General features: G+C 40.1%; 1 protein-coding gene across 3 annotated transcripts; it reads left to right on the top strand.

Moving 5' to 3' along the window:
• The first annotated feature begins 1 nt into the window (after position 1).
• LOC135775939 (uncharacterized) lies at positions 2-15,236 on the top strand. 3 transcript variants are annotated; one of them, XR_010543976.1, is made up of 3 exons: positions 1,856-6,260; positions 8,123-8,363; positions 10,780-10,916. XR_010543976.1 is itself a non-coding variant. In XM_065286538.2 (2 exons), the coding sequence occupies exons 1-2, from the start codon at positions 91-93 to the stop codon at positions 14,562-14,564; spliced, it is 3,864 nt and encodes a 1,287-aa protein (XP_065142610.1). In that variant the 5' UTR covers positions 2-90; the 3' UTR covers positions 14,565-15,236. The 3 variants fall into 3 exon arrangements, 2 of the variants coding, with proteins under 2 accessions (XP_065142610.1, XP_065142611.1); XM_065286538.2 differs by lacking the exons at positions 1,856-6,260; positions 8,123-8,363 and adding an exon at positions 2-169 and having other exon boundaries at positions 10,780-15,236; XM_065286539.2 differs by lacking the exon at positions 1,856-6,260 and having other exon boundaries at positions 8,219-8,363; positions 10,780-15,236.
• Positions 15,237-17,629: the final 2,393 nt, after the last annotated feature.

Below are 17,629 nucleotides of genomic sequence, written 5' to 3'. Positions count from 1 at the left end.
CGCATGGAGAGTTTCTGCTGTCTGTCACGATCCTGCAGACCACACTGTGTATGTGTTCACTCAAACTAATGGACAGTAAGGAGCCTCACGATGAAGAAAAAAACAAAACCAACAAAAGAGACACATCACACTGTTGATGAGGAGGATTATGATGATTATATTCCTTCAGGTATATTTCTTCTGTTGTCTTTTCACAATAATTCATAATTCACTCTCATGTCCCACCAAACACATAACGTTCCCATAACGTTACGGTTACGGTCTTTTAGTTTTCTTTAACCATAAATAACCTTCAAAGTTCATAAAAAACGTGTTAAACTGTGAAGACTTAACTTGTTGGACAAAACGTGTAAATGTGTAAAACTTTTGTTAAACACAAAACTATTTTTTTGCGATAATCCAAAACCTATAAAATATATGGGAATTGGCATTGTGATTAACAAGATCACTGGGTTTGACCCTTCATTGAACGTTAAAGGGAATCCCTATAGACCTCCATGTTAAAATGTCCAACTTTACAGTAGAAAATAATATGTTTACAGCCTGGTACCAAAAGTGTTTTTGTCTATATAGCTAATTTTGTCTATATAGCTAATTTTGACTAGGCATGGGCCGATTACCGGTTTCAAGGTATACCGAGGTTTAAAACAGTCAAGGTTTCAAAACCACTAAAATGTTCTGTGATACCGTCTTCAAGGTATGAGCTGTGTTTATACAAAATTCATTAAATCATGAAGTCATGTGATTGATTTGATGTTTACATTTAATATATATTACGAAAATATTATATATGTTTTGAAAGCATATTATAATTTAAAGGCTTTATTGTACCTGGCATTTGAAAATAGCACATTTTAGTGTTGCAATGGCAATACCGCAACACCGTGAAACCGTGGTATTTTTGCTAAAGGTTATCATACCGCCAGAATCTTATACCGGCCCATGCCTAATTTTGACAACAGTGAGGGTGGTGATTTTTTTAATTTATAAAAGGTTTTAAATTAAAATTATATTATGCCCTTAAAGTTCTGCATAATTCAAGGAATAGTTCACTTTAAAATGAAAATTCTGTCATCATTTACTCATCCTCATGTTGTTCTAAACCTGTATGAATTTCTTTTTTCTGATGAACACAAAAGAAGATATTTTGAGATGATGGTAAACACACAGCATATACTTCCATAGTAGGAAAAAATATTTTGGAAGTATTGTGATAAATGACTAAGAAAATGTTTTGATAAATGATGGTAAGCACACAGTTGACGGCACTTATTAAATTCCATCATATATGTATTTACACAGTTGTGCATAAGCCCTAGTTATTACACTATAAAATATTGCCCTGTAAAACAGGAAGGTTGGAGCGAATGTGCTACAATAAGTGCTCAAAGGGAAGATGGCTTGTGGGAAAATCTGTTCTGGCACAGTAAATTTGAGAATGGTAAGAGGGAGTGATAGGTGCTCCTTAAGTAATCTACTCTTATCTCCACAGTTTCGAGCACATTCAGCTTAAGCCTGTTGTGACTGCATGAGACATCCAGCACAGTAACACTGTTCTGTATGCAGATTCATCATGTCTAGTGTCATCCGCAAACAGTCTAAAATGTTTTGTATTAAAACCTTTGGTTGTGTTTAAAGTATTTTTATTTTCATTCATAAAAGTAAAATTAGCAGGCTTTTAATTGCTGTAAATGTATGGGCAGCCTACATGATCAGTGTTATGTCAAAAAATAATTAACAAATTAAAAAAGGTTTGTTCTCTCACAGGAGATAAAGAATTTACAAACGTGTGGGGAGCCTTCAGCACTTGAACAACACTATTTATCGTGCAGCCCTACTGCAGGTGAAGCGGCTCCTTACGCCTTCTAATGTCTAATAATCTGTCCTCATTTTTGTCCAAGAGATTCAATAATAATATTGTACATTTTAGTTCTTTTAATTTTTATATTTAATAATGTTTATGTTGTCAGGAACCGATCACCATCCACATCATCAGTCACTCCTCCCACTTGTTCCCTCTCTCCTGAATTCTAATCACTTACACCTGTGTCCCATCACCATATCCATTGAAATATCTCTATGCTCCCTTCACTCCTTGTCTTGTCTCCTCAAAAATGGACACCTAGACTCACCTGTACTACTCACCTTGGTTGATTATCCTCGTTTACTCTCAGATCTCCTGCAAAAGAGACATTGTTATTCTACAGCTAAGTGCATTCCAGAACTTCACATATCCAATTTACTCACCTATTATTTCTCTGCTTCAGTGTGTGTTTCAATAAAGTACTATTATACTTCCCTTCAGTCTACTTCCTGGCTCTGAATGAGACAGAAGACCAGACCGAAGTAATGCAAAACACAGTTTGTCTCGAGAGGACTTCGATTCGCGATCGCTTGGCGGAACTGGTCCAAGCGGTTCGACTGTCATTACTGCCTTCTCCCCCTATAAATCCACCTTCTGTACCCGAAGACATCTTACACTCTGCTCGCCAGCCTCTGCTTCCTCAAAACCCCGCTGCTTCGTCAGCTGCCATTGCTATTCCTATTGCCCGTCCAGCGACATTCACCGGTGAGGCAGAGGATTGCAGCATTTTTTTTTTGCTACAGGTATCTCTACATTTCCAAAGGCAAGCACATCAGTTTTCTAATGACTTGCCACAAGAGGCTTTTATTATCTCCCTACTCTCTGGTCGAGCTCTCCAATGGGCACAAGCCCTCTGAAACTTGGACTGCCCCATTATATTATCCCTGTCTAGTTTTCTTCAGCACTTCAAGGAAGTATTCGGCCAGACATCTAGTTCATCTAGTCTCTGGAATAGGGCTGTGCGATTTAGGGAAAATATCTAATTGCGCTTTTTCTGGCAGGAATTGCGATTCGATTTGTGATTCAATTTTTTAGCAGCTGCAACTTAAAATAACAAGTTAAAATATTTAAATGGGTAAATATTTGTATGCATGTTTGTTTTTTTGTAAACAAAGAACTGTAATACTCAACTTTATAACTATCAAAATATTAAATAGCTACATTTTTTAAATTAATATAAAATTAAAATTAATTCATTGTCATGTCATTTCATTCAAGTGACATTAGCAACCCAGTTAAATGGTATTTTAGTTTGTTTTAAATAAGGAGCCGGGCTTGTAAGCTTTTTTGGGCGTGTGTGTGTAAAGTTTTAACGCATCATCCGTTTTGGGAGACGTGGGCGTGAAGTCTTGCGATGCGGACTTGTGGAGACAGGCGTGAGTATTTAATAAGCATAGAGACACAGGCTGCGCGTCAAGTTTGAACACCTTGTCTGTTGTGAAAGAGGCGCACGCAAAAAGTCCTGCAATGCGGAACCAGGCACGAGTATTTAACAAGCATTGAGAGACACAGGCTGCGCGCATGCTTTAAATTGAAACCCCTCGTCAGTTTAGGAGAATCGCTGTTTTGGTTGACGTTCCTCTCACAGAAAAAGCACAGCCATACTTGCGCTCGCTCAATTGGTTAGACTGTCACAAAGCCTCTTTGCATATTTCTCAAATCGCATCATATCGCATCCTTTCGCGATTTGCTAATCGCAACGTTTCACATCGCGATTGCGGTTTGATTTCAATTAATCGCCCAGCCCTACTCTGGAATAAGATCGCCCTTATAACTGCCTTTCGTCATGGTCTAAACTCTTACATCTGTCAGCTCATAGTAGTGTATGACGATAACATTGGTCTAGAAAATCTCATCTAGAAAACCATCTTCCTTTCTCAACGTCTGTCAGTCTGCGAGGATGTTCCCACCTCTCCCTACAGCCCTCCAGCGTTCAACCTATGCCAGTCGACTTCACACATCTATCAGCCTCTGAATGCCAACGCTGCATCCGATTTAAGCTCCTTCTCTACAGTGGAGGAGACAAACAGACCGTTCAGTCCGTCCTCCTCGCCCAACGGGAGCTCCATTCATGTTCTCCCCATCGTAGAAACCTTAAAATGTACCACTGTTTACCTTCTAACCCCCCGTATTTGTGTCCCAGTGAAAGCCCTCATCAACTCAGGATGTGCTGTTTTCAATCCTGTTTAATGCCCATTCGGAATCCCCCTCTTTTTGTTGTCCTTCATCTTACAAATCCAGTTCTGAACTTTCTCTCTGTTCCACGACCGTCGAGAGCCCTCCGGTCCAACACCAAGTGGGAATACCCAAGGAATACCGGGTGTTCCAGGATATGTTTAGTAAACAGTTAGCAACCAAACTTCCACCTCATCGGCCATGGGACTGTGCCATCGACCTGCTTCCTGGAGCCACACTACCCAAGGGTCGTATCTACCCTCTGTCCTTCCCGGAACAAAAGGCCATGGAGGAGTATGTGGAGGAGGCTTTGCAACAATCGTTTATTCGTCCATCTACTTCCCCAGCAGCTTCCAGCTGCTTCTTCGTAGCAAAAAAGGATGGTGGTCTGTGCATCGATTACAGACAGCTCAATTACCATAAAGTACAATATAGCTATCGCCTTCCTCTGGTTCCTGCTGCGCTAGAACAACTGCGTGTGGCTCATATCTTAACTAAGCTGGACCTTGCCTATAACCTGATTCGTTTTCGCTGAGGTGACTAGTGAAGACGGCCTTCGTAACCCCCCCCAGGTCACTCTAAGTACCGGGTCATGCCCTACGGACTCTCCAACTCACTAGCGGTCTTCCAAGGCTACATGAACGAGGTACTCCATCACTTCCTCAACAAGTGTGTAGTTGTCTACATAAACAATATCCTCATATTTTCCACCTCCCTCTCTGAACATCATCATAATGTAACTCTAGTCCTGGAAAAATTAAGAGAATCAATTGTACCTGAAGCTGGAAAAGTGCGAGTTCCATACCACCACTGTACAATTCCTCGGATATATCATCAATCAACATGGAGTTAAAATGGACCAGAGGAAGGTAGAGACTATTCACAACTGGCCCCTGCCTACTACGGTAAAGGATCTGCAACGGTTTCTAAGGTTCGCCAACTTCTATTGCAGGTTCATTAATAATTATAATCTCATCAGTGCTTCCCTTCACCTCTTCCTTAACTCTTTCACCGCCATTGACGAGATATCTCGTCAATTAAGAGAAAACGCTTCCCCGCCAATGACGAGATTTTCTGTCTTTCCGCAATACCGCTATTATCCACCAGGTGGCGCCCTTCCGAAACTTTTTAAACCCGGAATTATTGCCCTATGGCAAGCGGCTGCATGTCCGTGTCTGTTTTAAAGATCGCTCTGAATGGGATCTCTATGAAAAGTCCGTCACAAAAATGGAATTCTCTGCTTTTTGCTCAAAATGTGGTGTTTTTGCAGAAACCTTCCCATATTCAAAAGCTGATTACAAAAGAACCACTGAAGGTAGGATGAAACGGTTTTTTTTGTTTGAAAGCAGAGGGTCTGTTCTTTCATTTGGTATATTGTATGTTTATATATTTAAAGAAGAATATTTTCTGGAAGGCATTAAACTTTGGTGAAAATCAGGAAAACGCTGGCGCTGGCTGGCAACTTTTAAAAAAAACGCTGGCGGTGAAAGAGTTAAAGGGGTTTACCAAGTCACTCAAATTAAATTATTCACTGCCTTTACCACCTTCAGGAAGCCTTTTCGTCTGCACCTGTCCTCATCCATCCCAATCCAGATTTTCCATACTTCATTGAAGTGGACGCTTTATCCACAGGGGTAGGAGCCATTCTCTCCCAGCCGCAGGGGAATCCTCCCAGACTCTCTCCGTGTGCCACTTTCTCCAGAAAACTGTCCCCGGTGGGGCGGAACTACGACATAGGTAATTCAGATTTGCTCGCCATCAAACTCGCCCTAGAAGAGTGGAAACATTGGCTGGAGGGCTCTAATCATCCCTTTTGAAGTCTCACTGATCACAGAAACCTTGAATACCTTTGAGATGCTAAAAGACTGAACTCACGCCACACCTGTTGGGCACTGTTCTTCACTCGATTCCATTTCACCGTCACCTACAGGCCGGGCAGTAAGAACCTCTGTTACGGCCCAGGTTTAGTAATTTTTATATTGTCAATTGTAACAAATCTTTTGAAGTGTGTTGTGTGTCCTGGGCCTGTGTTTTGTTTTTCTCTCAGTCTGTTGTCTCTCACTCTACCTGCTCTCAGGCAAAATCCCCATCAGCTGCAGCTCGTTTGTGAGTGAGTTTGCATCCTACCGAGGGATTGAAAAGCACTTGCTGAATGCTGGAGAGACGCACACTTCTCCCTGCCTCAGACTGAATATTGTTTGGTGGTTGATTGTTTGCTTTAGTGAGCAAGATTCAACAATTTTGTAGAAAAGTGGATTGTGATCCTGAACTATATTTGCTGTTAACCTTCTTCATGTGTTTGGTAATTAGAAGGTATTGTGAATAGGGATGGCGAAAACGAAAAATTTTCTTGACCGGCCACCGAGCCTCATTAGCCGGTTGAAACCGGTTAACCGATAGGCCTATTAGTTTAAAATATGCTATGCTATTTAAAATAACAGCCATTTCGAGCCGCGCCTGCAATTTCGCAACTCGCATCTCTCTGCGCTCTGCCTCCGGCTCACACACACACACAGACCTCACAACACTTTTTAAATCCCCTACAGCGCCAAACATGAGTCCCGCAAACACGGCGCCGTGCTTAGTTTCGAAATAGTTTAGGTACTAGGTGATCGCGTTGAACTTGAAAATAAAGGCGTTTGTGAAGCTCATTTGAAAATTGCCGCGGCTCATTTAATAAAATGACAGCTCAGAAGAGACTACGCTTTAGTTTGGGGTAGTAATAATAAAGACAAAGGATGATCATCATCACCTTTTCTGTTACCACTGAAATATAGATGTAATGTATTTCCAAATCTAAACCCATCTTATGCGGAATGTTGCCTAATAGACTGCAACACGATAGAACCAATGGATTAAACTGGCACCTTCAGAATGTGTAAAAGACGCACCGGCCAAAGCAGGTCTCGCACTGTGTTTGTTCTAGAACAAATGCAGCAAAGATATTTAATGCTTGTATGAGGCATATAGGCCTACGCTGAGTTTTATTTATTTATGATGAGGTGCGTTCTAATTACCAATGCAATGCAAGTGAACGCGCCGTGCCGGCGCCTTCATGCACGGACCGGTAATTATATACTCTGCTATATTTGCTTTTTATTTATTAAATACATGCATTTGGTTGATGAAACATTTATTAAAATTAAGATACAATTTATACAAAACGAAATTCACTTTAAAGAAATGCTTTCTACAAAGCAAAACTTAATAAAGTGGTAAAAATCATGGCTGAGGATTTACAGAAACAAAACTTACTCTGCACTTTACTGTTAGCCTAAAATACATAAATGTTAATAATTTGAAACACAACCAGGAGAGACTTTAATTTTAATTATTTTATTGCTGTATTTTATTTACTATTCGAATAAAGGAATTTATCAAAAAATAGCCTGTAGCATTTACTTTTCGTAAACCTTGTGAGCATGCGAAACCAAACGCAGTGACCTCGAGCCAAATGTTTTTTTATTGGTTTATAAAGTACAAACAGACCAGTTATAAAAAAACTGAGTGTGAGGGATTTGTTCACGTCACACAAAAAGATGACTAACTGATGACTAACTGTAGTAGGGTTTAGTCCACTGACTATAATAGCCTAATTTACAGATCCCTTTTTTTAACCGACAACTTTGACCGGTTAACATTGATACAGTCAACAATCGGTCAAACGGTCATCGGTTAACATCCCTAATTGTGAACTTTAAGCTTTACTTTTTGATACTGTGTAGAAAGCTGTATGAGAGAGTTCCTTGTTTATTTTATATGCTTTTCTCCTGTTCATGGCTAGATAGTGAGTGAGGGAAGTTTTTTGTTTAATTTTGTATTATCTTCTCCCAGGTAAGTTTAGGTTCCCCTAAACTTTGGCCAGGATTCTTTTTGTTTGTTGTTTTCAGGTCTCTCTCCCTCTCTTTTGAATGCTAGTTAGCAGAAAAGCTCATGTAAAAGAATCTCGTAATAAAACTTTGCTTTCTGCTTAAATCTACGTGAAGTGGTTGTTTTCACTCTGGGACAGTGGTTAGAAGTGTGTCAATTTTCTGTTTTCCTTTACAAATACCTTTTTTGTCATTTTCCCCTCCTGACCCCTAGACTAAAAAGGGCGAAAATGTAACACCTCAAAGCAGATACCCTCTCACGTCTCCATAATTCAACTACTGTGGATCTCCAACCTGAGACCATTCTCCCTCCAGCAATGTTCCTCAACCAGATCGTCTGGGATCTTGGATTCCGCTCACTCTACTTCACGCTCTGGACATCCAGGTAGCAAGCGCAGCCTCTTGCCCCTCAGTCAACGGTACTGGTGGCCATCCATCTCCCAGGACCTCTCCCGGTACGTACAAGGTTGTTCAGTCCTCGCCATAACCAACACCCCTAGAAAACTCCCTCTAGGTAAATTAGTGCCACCAGGGTTTCCAGCAGAAAATGTGTTAGTTAAGGTGGTAGGGTTGGGCGAGTGGGCGTGGCAATTTTTATTTAAAACAGTCAAATAAAACTTAATTTTGAAGAAACTTTGACAGAAAATGAACACATACTAGATTATGAATGAATTAAAAACAGATACCTCTAATGGGAATAGCTGCGTGATGAAGTGAAACTAAAGCGTTAATAAACACAAACTAAAGCAGATGTTTTAGAATGTCAGCCGAATGATGATAGATGGCGTAAAAATTGTAAAAATTGATTATTTCCTATTAATTACTATTAATTACGTTATCATAAAGGAGTGTGACTACTGTAGCATGTAAATAATGAACATAAATAAAGTTAGCAAGAGTGCTCAACAACTATATCTAATCAACAGGCACATGAAACCTAGCTAGCAGGTTGCTCAAACAACAAAATCACCAGCTAACTTAATTTCAATTTGCAAGAACTATAGACAAATACAATAACAGGCTTAAATAAACCCAAAACATGAGTCCACTTACAGTTCTCGCAGACACGCGTTTTATCAACTGGCTATCCTCCAGCCATGATGGACCGCGTCCTCCTTATTTCGGCTGTGTGGCGCGCGTCCCCGCTATTCGCCGAGGTGCACTTGACAGCCTTTTGTGCAGCAAAAAAATTTCGACCTAGTTAAGGAAGTAGGGTTTCCAAGCTTAGGCGGGCCGCCTGAACTGAAATGTGCTGCGGGAAACCCTGGCCACTGCCTATTCCTCAACAGCCATGCCACTTAGGTGTTGATTTCATGACTGACCTGCCCAAGTCCCAAATTTTTACCTGTGTCTTAGTAGTGATCGACAGATTTTCTAATGGGTGCAAACTTATACCTATGCCCAAACTCCCTAGCGCCTTTGAAACCGCCAAAGACCTCTTCAACCATGTATTTCTCAACTTCTGAATCCCAGAGGATATAGTCTCGGATAGAGGACCCTAATTTATCTCAACAGTCTGGCAAGCCTTGTTCAAACTCCTAGGGGTCACTATCATCTTATCTTCTGGATATCATCCACAGACAAACAGTGAGATCCAAGAGTTTGGTTGGTTCCTCCATACCTACTGTCACCAGTACCAAGACAGCTGGAGCCGCTATCTCCCCCGGGGAGAATATGCTCAGAACTCCCTGTCACAATCCACCACTGGGGCCACCCCTTTCCAATGCTATCTCGGTTACCAACCTCCTCTTTTCCCCTTGTCAGGTGAGCCCTCTGCATTTCCAGCTGTAGACTATTGGTTTCATCAGAGCGAGGGGGTTTGGGACTCAGTGTACATGCATCTCCAGCAGGCTGTGCGGAGACATCAAGATCAACAAACTGTTCCGTGGAAGAGGAGCCCATGTATTGAGTATGCAACATCATGGACTACTTAGTTGACTGGGAGGACTATTGCCCAGAGAAATGCTTGTGGGTGCCCCATGAGGACATGAGACCACACTCTCCCCACTCAGTTCCACTGCGATCACCCCGATCGCCCGGCTCCCAGGCCATGAAGTAGACCTTGCCTCCATATCCCCCTCTCAACAGCCATCAAGAGCCGCCTCGGGAGGACGGTACTGTCAGGATACCTTCACCATCCACATCATCAGTCACCCCTCCCACTTGTTCCCTCTCTCCTGAATTCTAATCAGTTACACCTGTGTCCCATCACCATATCCATTGAAATATCTCTCTGTGTCCTTTACTCCTTGTCTGGTCTCATCACAAATGGACACCTAGACTCACCCATACTACTTACCTTGGACTTACCTGATTATCCATGTTTACCCTCCGGGAATCCTCTGATTTCCTCCTGCAAAAGAGACATTGTTATTCTAAAGCTAAGTGCATTCCAGAACTTCACATATCCAATTTACTCACCTATTATTTCTCTGCTTCAGTGTGTGTTTCAATAAAGTACCTTCAGTCTACTTTTTAGCTCTGAGTATGACGTGTGCTGTCAATGTGTGAATAAGCAAATGTGCATTGCCGTCTCGTTTGTATGCGCATAATACTATTGCGCTCTTTAAATTACAAAAACAATATTTTAGTTGGTGAGTGGCTTTTTTTGTGGACTCAAAATAACATTGTGCCAACAATGCTCATGAACACACCTCATTTTCAGACCAAAATGCCCGTGGGCACACAAATGTATTTGCTATTTAAATAACATGATGCTGGAAATGAAAATAATAAATGCGCCATGCTTAAACTAGAAAAAAACACTTGCATTGCGCTGGGTGTATGATAGGCCCACAGATACAGAATCTCAATTCATCATTCTTTGTGTAAAAATGAAAAGAGAATTTAATTGTTTTATGTTTCTTTTAGATGTGAAGAGTGAATCATGTTGTGATGGAGAAGTGACGTTCTCAACATCAAAAGAGCAACAGACAGCACAAACTCTTTTCTGCATCACCTGTGGAAAGACATTCAGCTCACAGAGACGTTTAGAGAAACATGAGAGAAAACACACAGAACAGAATCTTCATTCAGAAGAGCACAAGGAGAAGAAAAAGAAGAAGAAGGAGTTTCACTGTCAACAGTGTGGGAATGTTTGTGGCTCTTCCTGTAATCTGAATGCCCACCTGAAGATGCACAGTGGTGAAAAGCGTTTCTACTGCACTGAATGTGGCAATTATTTTAGCACCAAAGAAAATCTTAAAGTTCATCAGAAAATTCACACAGAAGAAAAAACATACGAGTGTCCTCACTGTGAGATGAGTTTCAGAAAAAAAGCCTATCTGAAGACACACATGCTTTTACACACCAATGAGAAACCGTATGAGTGCAGCGAATGTGGAAAAACCTTTAGGGATTCAAGTTCATTAAAATCACACCAGAATATTCACTCTGAAGAGAAACTCTATCAATGTTCACACTGTGATAAAGTGTTCAGTCATGAATCTAATCTTCTAGTCCATGAGAGAGTTCACACTGGAGAGAAACCTCATCACTGTAGTGTCTGTTGGAAGAGTTTTAAGAGTCAGGCAAAGTTTCTAGTGCATCAGAGAACTCATTCTGGAGAGAAACCTTTCAAATGCTCTCAGTTTGACAAGATGTTTACTCAACTAGATTCCCTGAAGACCCACGAGAGAGTTCACACTGAAGAGAAACCTCATCACTGTAGTGTCTGTGGGAAGAGTTTTAGGAGTCAGTCAAAGTTTCTGAGGCATCAGAGAACTCATACTGGTGAAAAACCTTACGAATGCTCTCAGTGTGAGAAGACATTTACTCAACTAGATTCCCTGAAGACCCATGAAAGAGTTCACAATGTAGAGAAACCTCATCACTGTAGTGTCTGTGGGAAGAGTTTTAGGAGTCAGGCAAAGTTTCTAAGGCATCAGAAAACTCATACAGGTGAAAAACCTTACCAATGCTCTCAGTGTGAGAAGACATTTACTCAACTAGATTCCCTGAAGACCCATGAAAGAGTTCACAATGTAGAGAAACCTCATCACTGTAGTGTCTGTGGGAAGAGTTTTAGGAGTCAGTCAAAGTTTCTAAGGCATCAGAAAACTCATACAGGTGAAAAACCTTACCAATGCTCTCAGTGTGAGAAGACGTTTACTCAACTAGATTCCCTGAAGACCCACGAGAGAGTTCACACTGAAGAGAAACCTCATCACTGTAGTGTTTGTGGGAAGAGTTTTAGGAGTCAGTCAAAGTTTCTGAGGCATCAGAGAACTCATACTGGTGAAAAACCTTACCAATGCTCTCAGTGTGAGAAGACATTTACTGAGTCAGGTCAGTTAAAATCCCATGAGAGAGTTCACACTGGAGAGAAACCTCATCACTGTAGTGTCTGTGGGAAGAGTTTTAGGAGTCAGTCAAAGTTTCTAAGGCATCAGAAAACTCATACAGGTGAAAAACCTTACCAATGCTCTCAGTGTGAGAAGACGTTTACTCAACTAGATTCCCTGAAGACCCACGAGAGAGTTCACACTGAAGAGAAACCTCATCACTGTAGTGTTTGTGGGAAGAGTTTTAGGAGTCAGTCAAAGTTTCTGAGGCATCAGAGAACTCATACTGGTGAAAAACCTTACCAATGCTCTCAGTGTGAGAAGACATTTACTGAGTCAGGTCAGTTAAAATCCCATGAGAGAGTTCATACAGGAGAGAAACCTTACAAATGCTCTAACTGTGAGAAGACTTTTACTGAGTCAAGTTCCTTAAAAATTCATGAGAGAGTTCACGCTGAAGAGAAACCTTACATCTGCTCTCACTGTGGAAAGAGCTTCCCCGATCCAAGTAGTTTTAGAGTCCACGAGAGAGCTCACATTGAAGAGAAACCTCATCACTGTAGTGTCTGTGGGAAGAGTTTTAGGAGTCAGTCAAAGTTTCTAGTGCATCAGAGAACTCATACAGGTGAAAAACCTTACCAATGCTCTCAGTGTGAGAAGACGTTTACTGAGTCAAGTTCCTTAAAAAAACATGAGAGAGTTCATTCTGGAGAGAAACCTCATCAATGTAGTGTTTGTGGGAAGAGTTTTGCACGGCGGGATCATTTAGTGGGACATCAGAAAACTCATACAGGTGAAAAACCTTACAAATGCTCTCAGTGTGAGAAGACGTTTGCTCAATCAGGTCACTTAAAAATCCATGAGAGAATTCATACAGGAGAGAAGCCTTATAAATGCTCTCAGTGTGAGAAGACGTTTGCTCGATCGGGTCAGTTAAAAAACCATGAGAGCGTTCATACAGGACAGAAGCCTTATAAATGCTCTCATTGTGAGAAGACGTTTGCTTGGGCAGATCAGTTAAAAATCCATGAGAGACTTCATACAAGAGAGAAACCTTTCAAATGCTCTCAGTGCGAGAAGGCATTTACTCGGTCAGGTCACTTAAAAATCCATGAGAGAATTCATACAGGAGAGAAACCTTACCAATGCTCTCAGTGTGAGAAGACGTTTGCTGAGTCAGGTTCCTTAAAAAAACATGAGAGAGTTCATTCTGGAGAGAAACCTCATCAATGTAGTGTTTGTGGAAGGAGTTTTGGACAGCGTAATTATTTAGTGAGACATCAGAAAACTCATACAGGTGAAAAACCTTACAAATGCTCTCAATGTGAGAAGACGTTTGCTCGATCAGGTCACTTAAAAATCCATGAGAGAATTCATACAGGAGAGAAGCCTTATAAATGCTCTCAGTGTGAGAAGACGTTTGCTTGGGCAGATCAGTTAAAAATCCATGAGAGACTTCATACAAGAGAGAAACCTTTCAAATGCTCTCAGTGCGAGAAGGCATTTACTCGGTCAGGTCACTTAAAAATCCACGAGAGAGTTCATACAGGAGAGAAACCTTACCAATGCTCTCAGTGTGAGAAGACGTTTGCTGAGTCAAGTTCCTTAAAAAAACATGAGAGAGTTCATTCTGGAGAGAAACCTCATCAATGTAGTGTTTGTGGAAGGAGTTTTGGACAGCGTTATTGTTTAGTGAGACATCAGAAAACTCATACAGGTGAAAAACCTTACAAATGCTCTCAGTGTGATAAGATGTTTGTTCGGTCATGTCGGTTAAAAATCCACGAGGGAGTTCATACAGGAGAGAAGCCTTTCAAATGCTCTCAGTGTGAGAAGACGTTTACCAGGTCAAGTTCCTTAAAAATACATGAGAGAGTTCATACCGGAGAGAAACCTCATCAATGTAGTGTCTGTGGGAAGAGTTTTAGGTGTCGTTCAAACTTAGAAGTGCATCAGAGAACTCATACTGGTGAAAAACTTTACAAATGCTCTCAGTGTGAGAAGACATTTGCTCAATCAAGTCACTTAAAAATCCACGAGAGAATTCATACAGGAGAGAAGCCTTACAAATGCTCTCAGTGTGAGAAGACGTTTGCTCGATCAGGTCAGTTAAAAATCCACGAGAGACTTCATACAGGAGAGAAACCTTATTTCTGCTCTCACTGTGGAAAACGCTTTGCTAATTTCAGTTCTGTCAGAGTTCATCTGAGAGTTCACACTGGAGAGAAACCTTATTATTGTACTGTTTGTGACATGAGTTTTAAGAGTCAGTCAAACTTGCGTGTGCATCAGAGAACTCATACAGGTGAAAAACCTTTTAAAAAGCTCTCAGTGGAAAAAGCTCGATTAGATTGCCTGAGGACCCATCAGTAAGTTCATACTGGAGAAAAACTTTAACACTGTGGAGAGAGATTCGCTTATTCTGGAAGTTTTAAGACTCAAGAAGAAACATGCTGAAGAACAAACTACACTGAAATCATCCTAGTGTCTTAAAGTCCTTACACCCTGTCAGTGTATATTCGGCGCAAATGTTCAATGTGATAATGCAATTAAACAAAAAACATTGATTTTTATGAATGACTTTACATTAACATTGGTTATTTCACGGCACAAAAAAGTGAAGATTATTTTCCACAATTTTGTCAAATTTTCCCTCTTTTGCTCAACGAAGAAACAGGTCGATTACTAAGATCTGAGCATTACCTCACATTCCTGGAGCTGCTGCAATTTTAAAGGGTGAGACGGTGGTGCTACAGCACACAAAACTGTATTGACAGTGAAAACACACCAAGACAATTTTATTTTTGTAAAGCTTTTCACATTTGTTCATTGTTCCAAAGCAGTTGTACATTAAATTAAAATATAATTATTTTATCATTAATATTATTATTATTATTAAAAGAATTTGAGCAACCTGCAAGTGCACAAAGAAAGTGGTCAGTTGTCGCAGGACAGTTATCAATTTGACAGCACGAGAATGGGCATCACACCGAACTACACTGTAAAAAGTGTTTCTGTGCCTTAGTAGTTTAAGAAAAATAAAAACTGTACAAATTTTTTTTAATTCTTGTTTTTTTTTTAACAAAATATGAGTTAAAGCTATTTTATGTGTTTTCAACTAAAAAAGAAAGACCCAGTAGTATTTCATTTTCATTTATCTTCGAGATTTAGAAGAGTTTCTGTTTCTTCTTTGAGTTTTGTAGTTACCATTGTTCAGAAGACTGGTGCTTGTGCATAGACTGCATACTAAAGTATGTTGCGCTTTAAAGGAAGGATGCATGATTTTTGAAAAACACTTTGGAAAAGGGCCAAGTACCAATATCAACATTGTCAAATGTCAACATTGGCTTTCAGATATCATGCACCCCACCTTTAAAGATGCCCGAAACGAAACTGGGCGGGCACGTTGATTGAATAAATGTTTTGTGCCCTCATCTCACGGAATGATTAAGTGTAAATCAATGGAAACAACAACAAACCATTAAAAGTTACCTGTACCAAGAAACTAGGCAAGATCTGCTGCCTACTTTCTGTCCAGGTCCTGCTTAAATAGGACCCTTTACATGCATGCTTTCAAGATTATTATTTGTTCTTGTCTTCATGGGTCTTTTAATTCAGTCAGGATATTCTTTTTAAACAGAATGTTCTGGTGGGGCTTCAATGCCTCTTTACCTCATGAACATATGTTAAAGATCATTATGTAGTCAGTCACAATATCTAGACAATGGCCCATTCTTCACAGGCTTAAATTATACAGTTAATATGTACCTTAAATACATGTTTGTAAAACAGTTGGATATATGCACACTGTACAAAAAACCTTTGCTGCCTTAACTATTTTTGTTTAATCAATTAAGATTTACAATTCAACTTACATTTTTTTATCTTGACAAGAGATTAGTTGCTACAACTTATAAAATATAGTTGAAATATGTCAACTTCATTTTATAAGTCATAACAACTCAAATGTCAAGATAAATAATAGTAAGTTGGATTGTAAATCATGTAAATCTTATTTGATTAAACAAAAATAGTTAAGGCAGCAAAGAGTTTTGGTGCAATGCGTGGAACAATATGAATACAGAATGGTAAAATAATAAGTACATATAAATTGTTATATTCACATTGATTATACTTGATTCCTTTATATTTTGATTAACACTTAAAAATTCACAGTCTTGGGAATGTCAAAGATAAGTAAAAGCATTGGCTTTGATGCATTTAAGTTTTTGTGCAGCATCATATTTTATTTTGTCTTCCTCATTTATTGTTTGTGGATGTTTTTGACCTCCATTATACAATTTTTTTTTGATTGACACCTTATTTAATATGCATAAAAAAGATTTTCTTTACAAAATCTACTCTGCATCAGATTTATGAACATCATTAATTGTGAACACAAAAAGAACTTTAAATAAACTGAACAATGAAGTTTATTTCATCTGGACCTCACGTCAATCAATCATATCACCATAGAGACAGAGCGCAGTTATGCTAATTTTGATGGATTGTTTCCTCCCCGGTGGGCGTGGTTTTCAGGTTATGATGCATTGCATTCTGTTTCTATGTGATCAGGTCATCTGGGGTGCGTTTCCCGAACAACGACGTAGCTCGCTGCTGAACCACCATAGTATGATGCATAGTTGGAGAAACTAACTACCTTGTCAAGACAGTCTGCAGCCCACACCCACCAGTGGGACATTAAAAGAAACCCCGGTGGGCTCGCAACCAATTTGGCCCACTGCGCCATTTATTTTCATTTTACTATCTGACGCCAACACCAAAGGTAACCGCTAAAATGCAGTACAGAAATATTTAGTTTTTTATGTTAAAATAGCTCTGTAGCCCTCAGACAAGATGCCCCAAGCCAATTTAAGTTTGAGACCCCTGCTCAAACATGAACCTGATGACGCGATTAAAATGTCTCAAAGCCGACATCAGCAAATATGATCTTTCTTTGCGTTTTCAAGTGAGTTTTGCGCTCTTCCGTTTGTGAAAATGGCAGGTGTGTGTGCGTCAAACAAACATTCCCAATACACGTGAACGAGGCGCCTGTCATTCAGTGCTCCTATGTCGAGTTCAGAGTGCATGATTTTAGCCTCGATTTTGACTTGCCAACAGGTTTTGAGAAGTCACAGACAAATGCTCAAAATCATAAGCAAATCTGTGACTGAAAATAAAATCGCCGATGACCTACGGCCAATGAGAGAGCAACATACAGGGCAGCTGGAAGTTCGGGGAGGAATCTCCCCAACCATTTCCTCCTCCGTAATCTTTTTTTCTTAATTTTTTTGCTGCAAATGAGCGCACATGCAATTTTTACCGCAAGCTTCATGCGGGCTACCGTTTTTTTAAATAATCCGAGTCACATGTGAGATCATCCGTCTTGCACGTGTGACCTTGTGTTGACCGGGACAAAGATGCAAGTTGTTGGCGAT

The sequence above is a fragment of the Paramisgurnus dabryanus genome, chromosome 21 (genome assembly GCF_030506205.2).
Source record: "Paramisgurnus dabryanus chromosome 21, PD_genome_1.1, whole genome shotgun sequence".
Classification (NCBI taxonomy): domain Eukaryota; kingdom Metazoa; phylum Chordata; class Actinopteri; order Cypriniformes; family Cobitidae; genus Paramisgurnus; species Paramisgurnus dabryanus.
The sequence above is the reverse complement of the archived record's forward strand: the minus strand, read 5'-3'. Positions and strand labels throughout refer to the sequence as shown.

What these genes read in the sequence shown, in the direction of transcription:
- LOC135775939 (XM_065286538.2), top strand. Translation starts at nt 91, where the DNA reads ATGAAGAAAAAAACAAAACCAACAAAAGAGACACATCACACTGTTGAT. An exon ending in TGATGATTATATTCCTTCAG is followed by an intron (nt 170 to 10,779) that starts GTATATTTCTTC and finishes TGTTTCTTTTAG; the next exon opens with ATGTGAAGAGTGAATCATGT.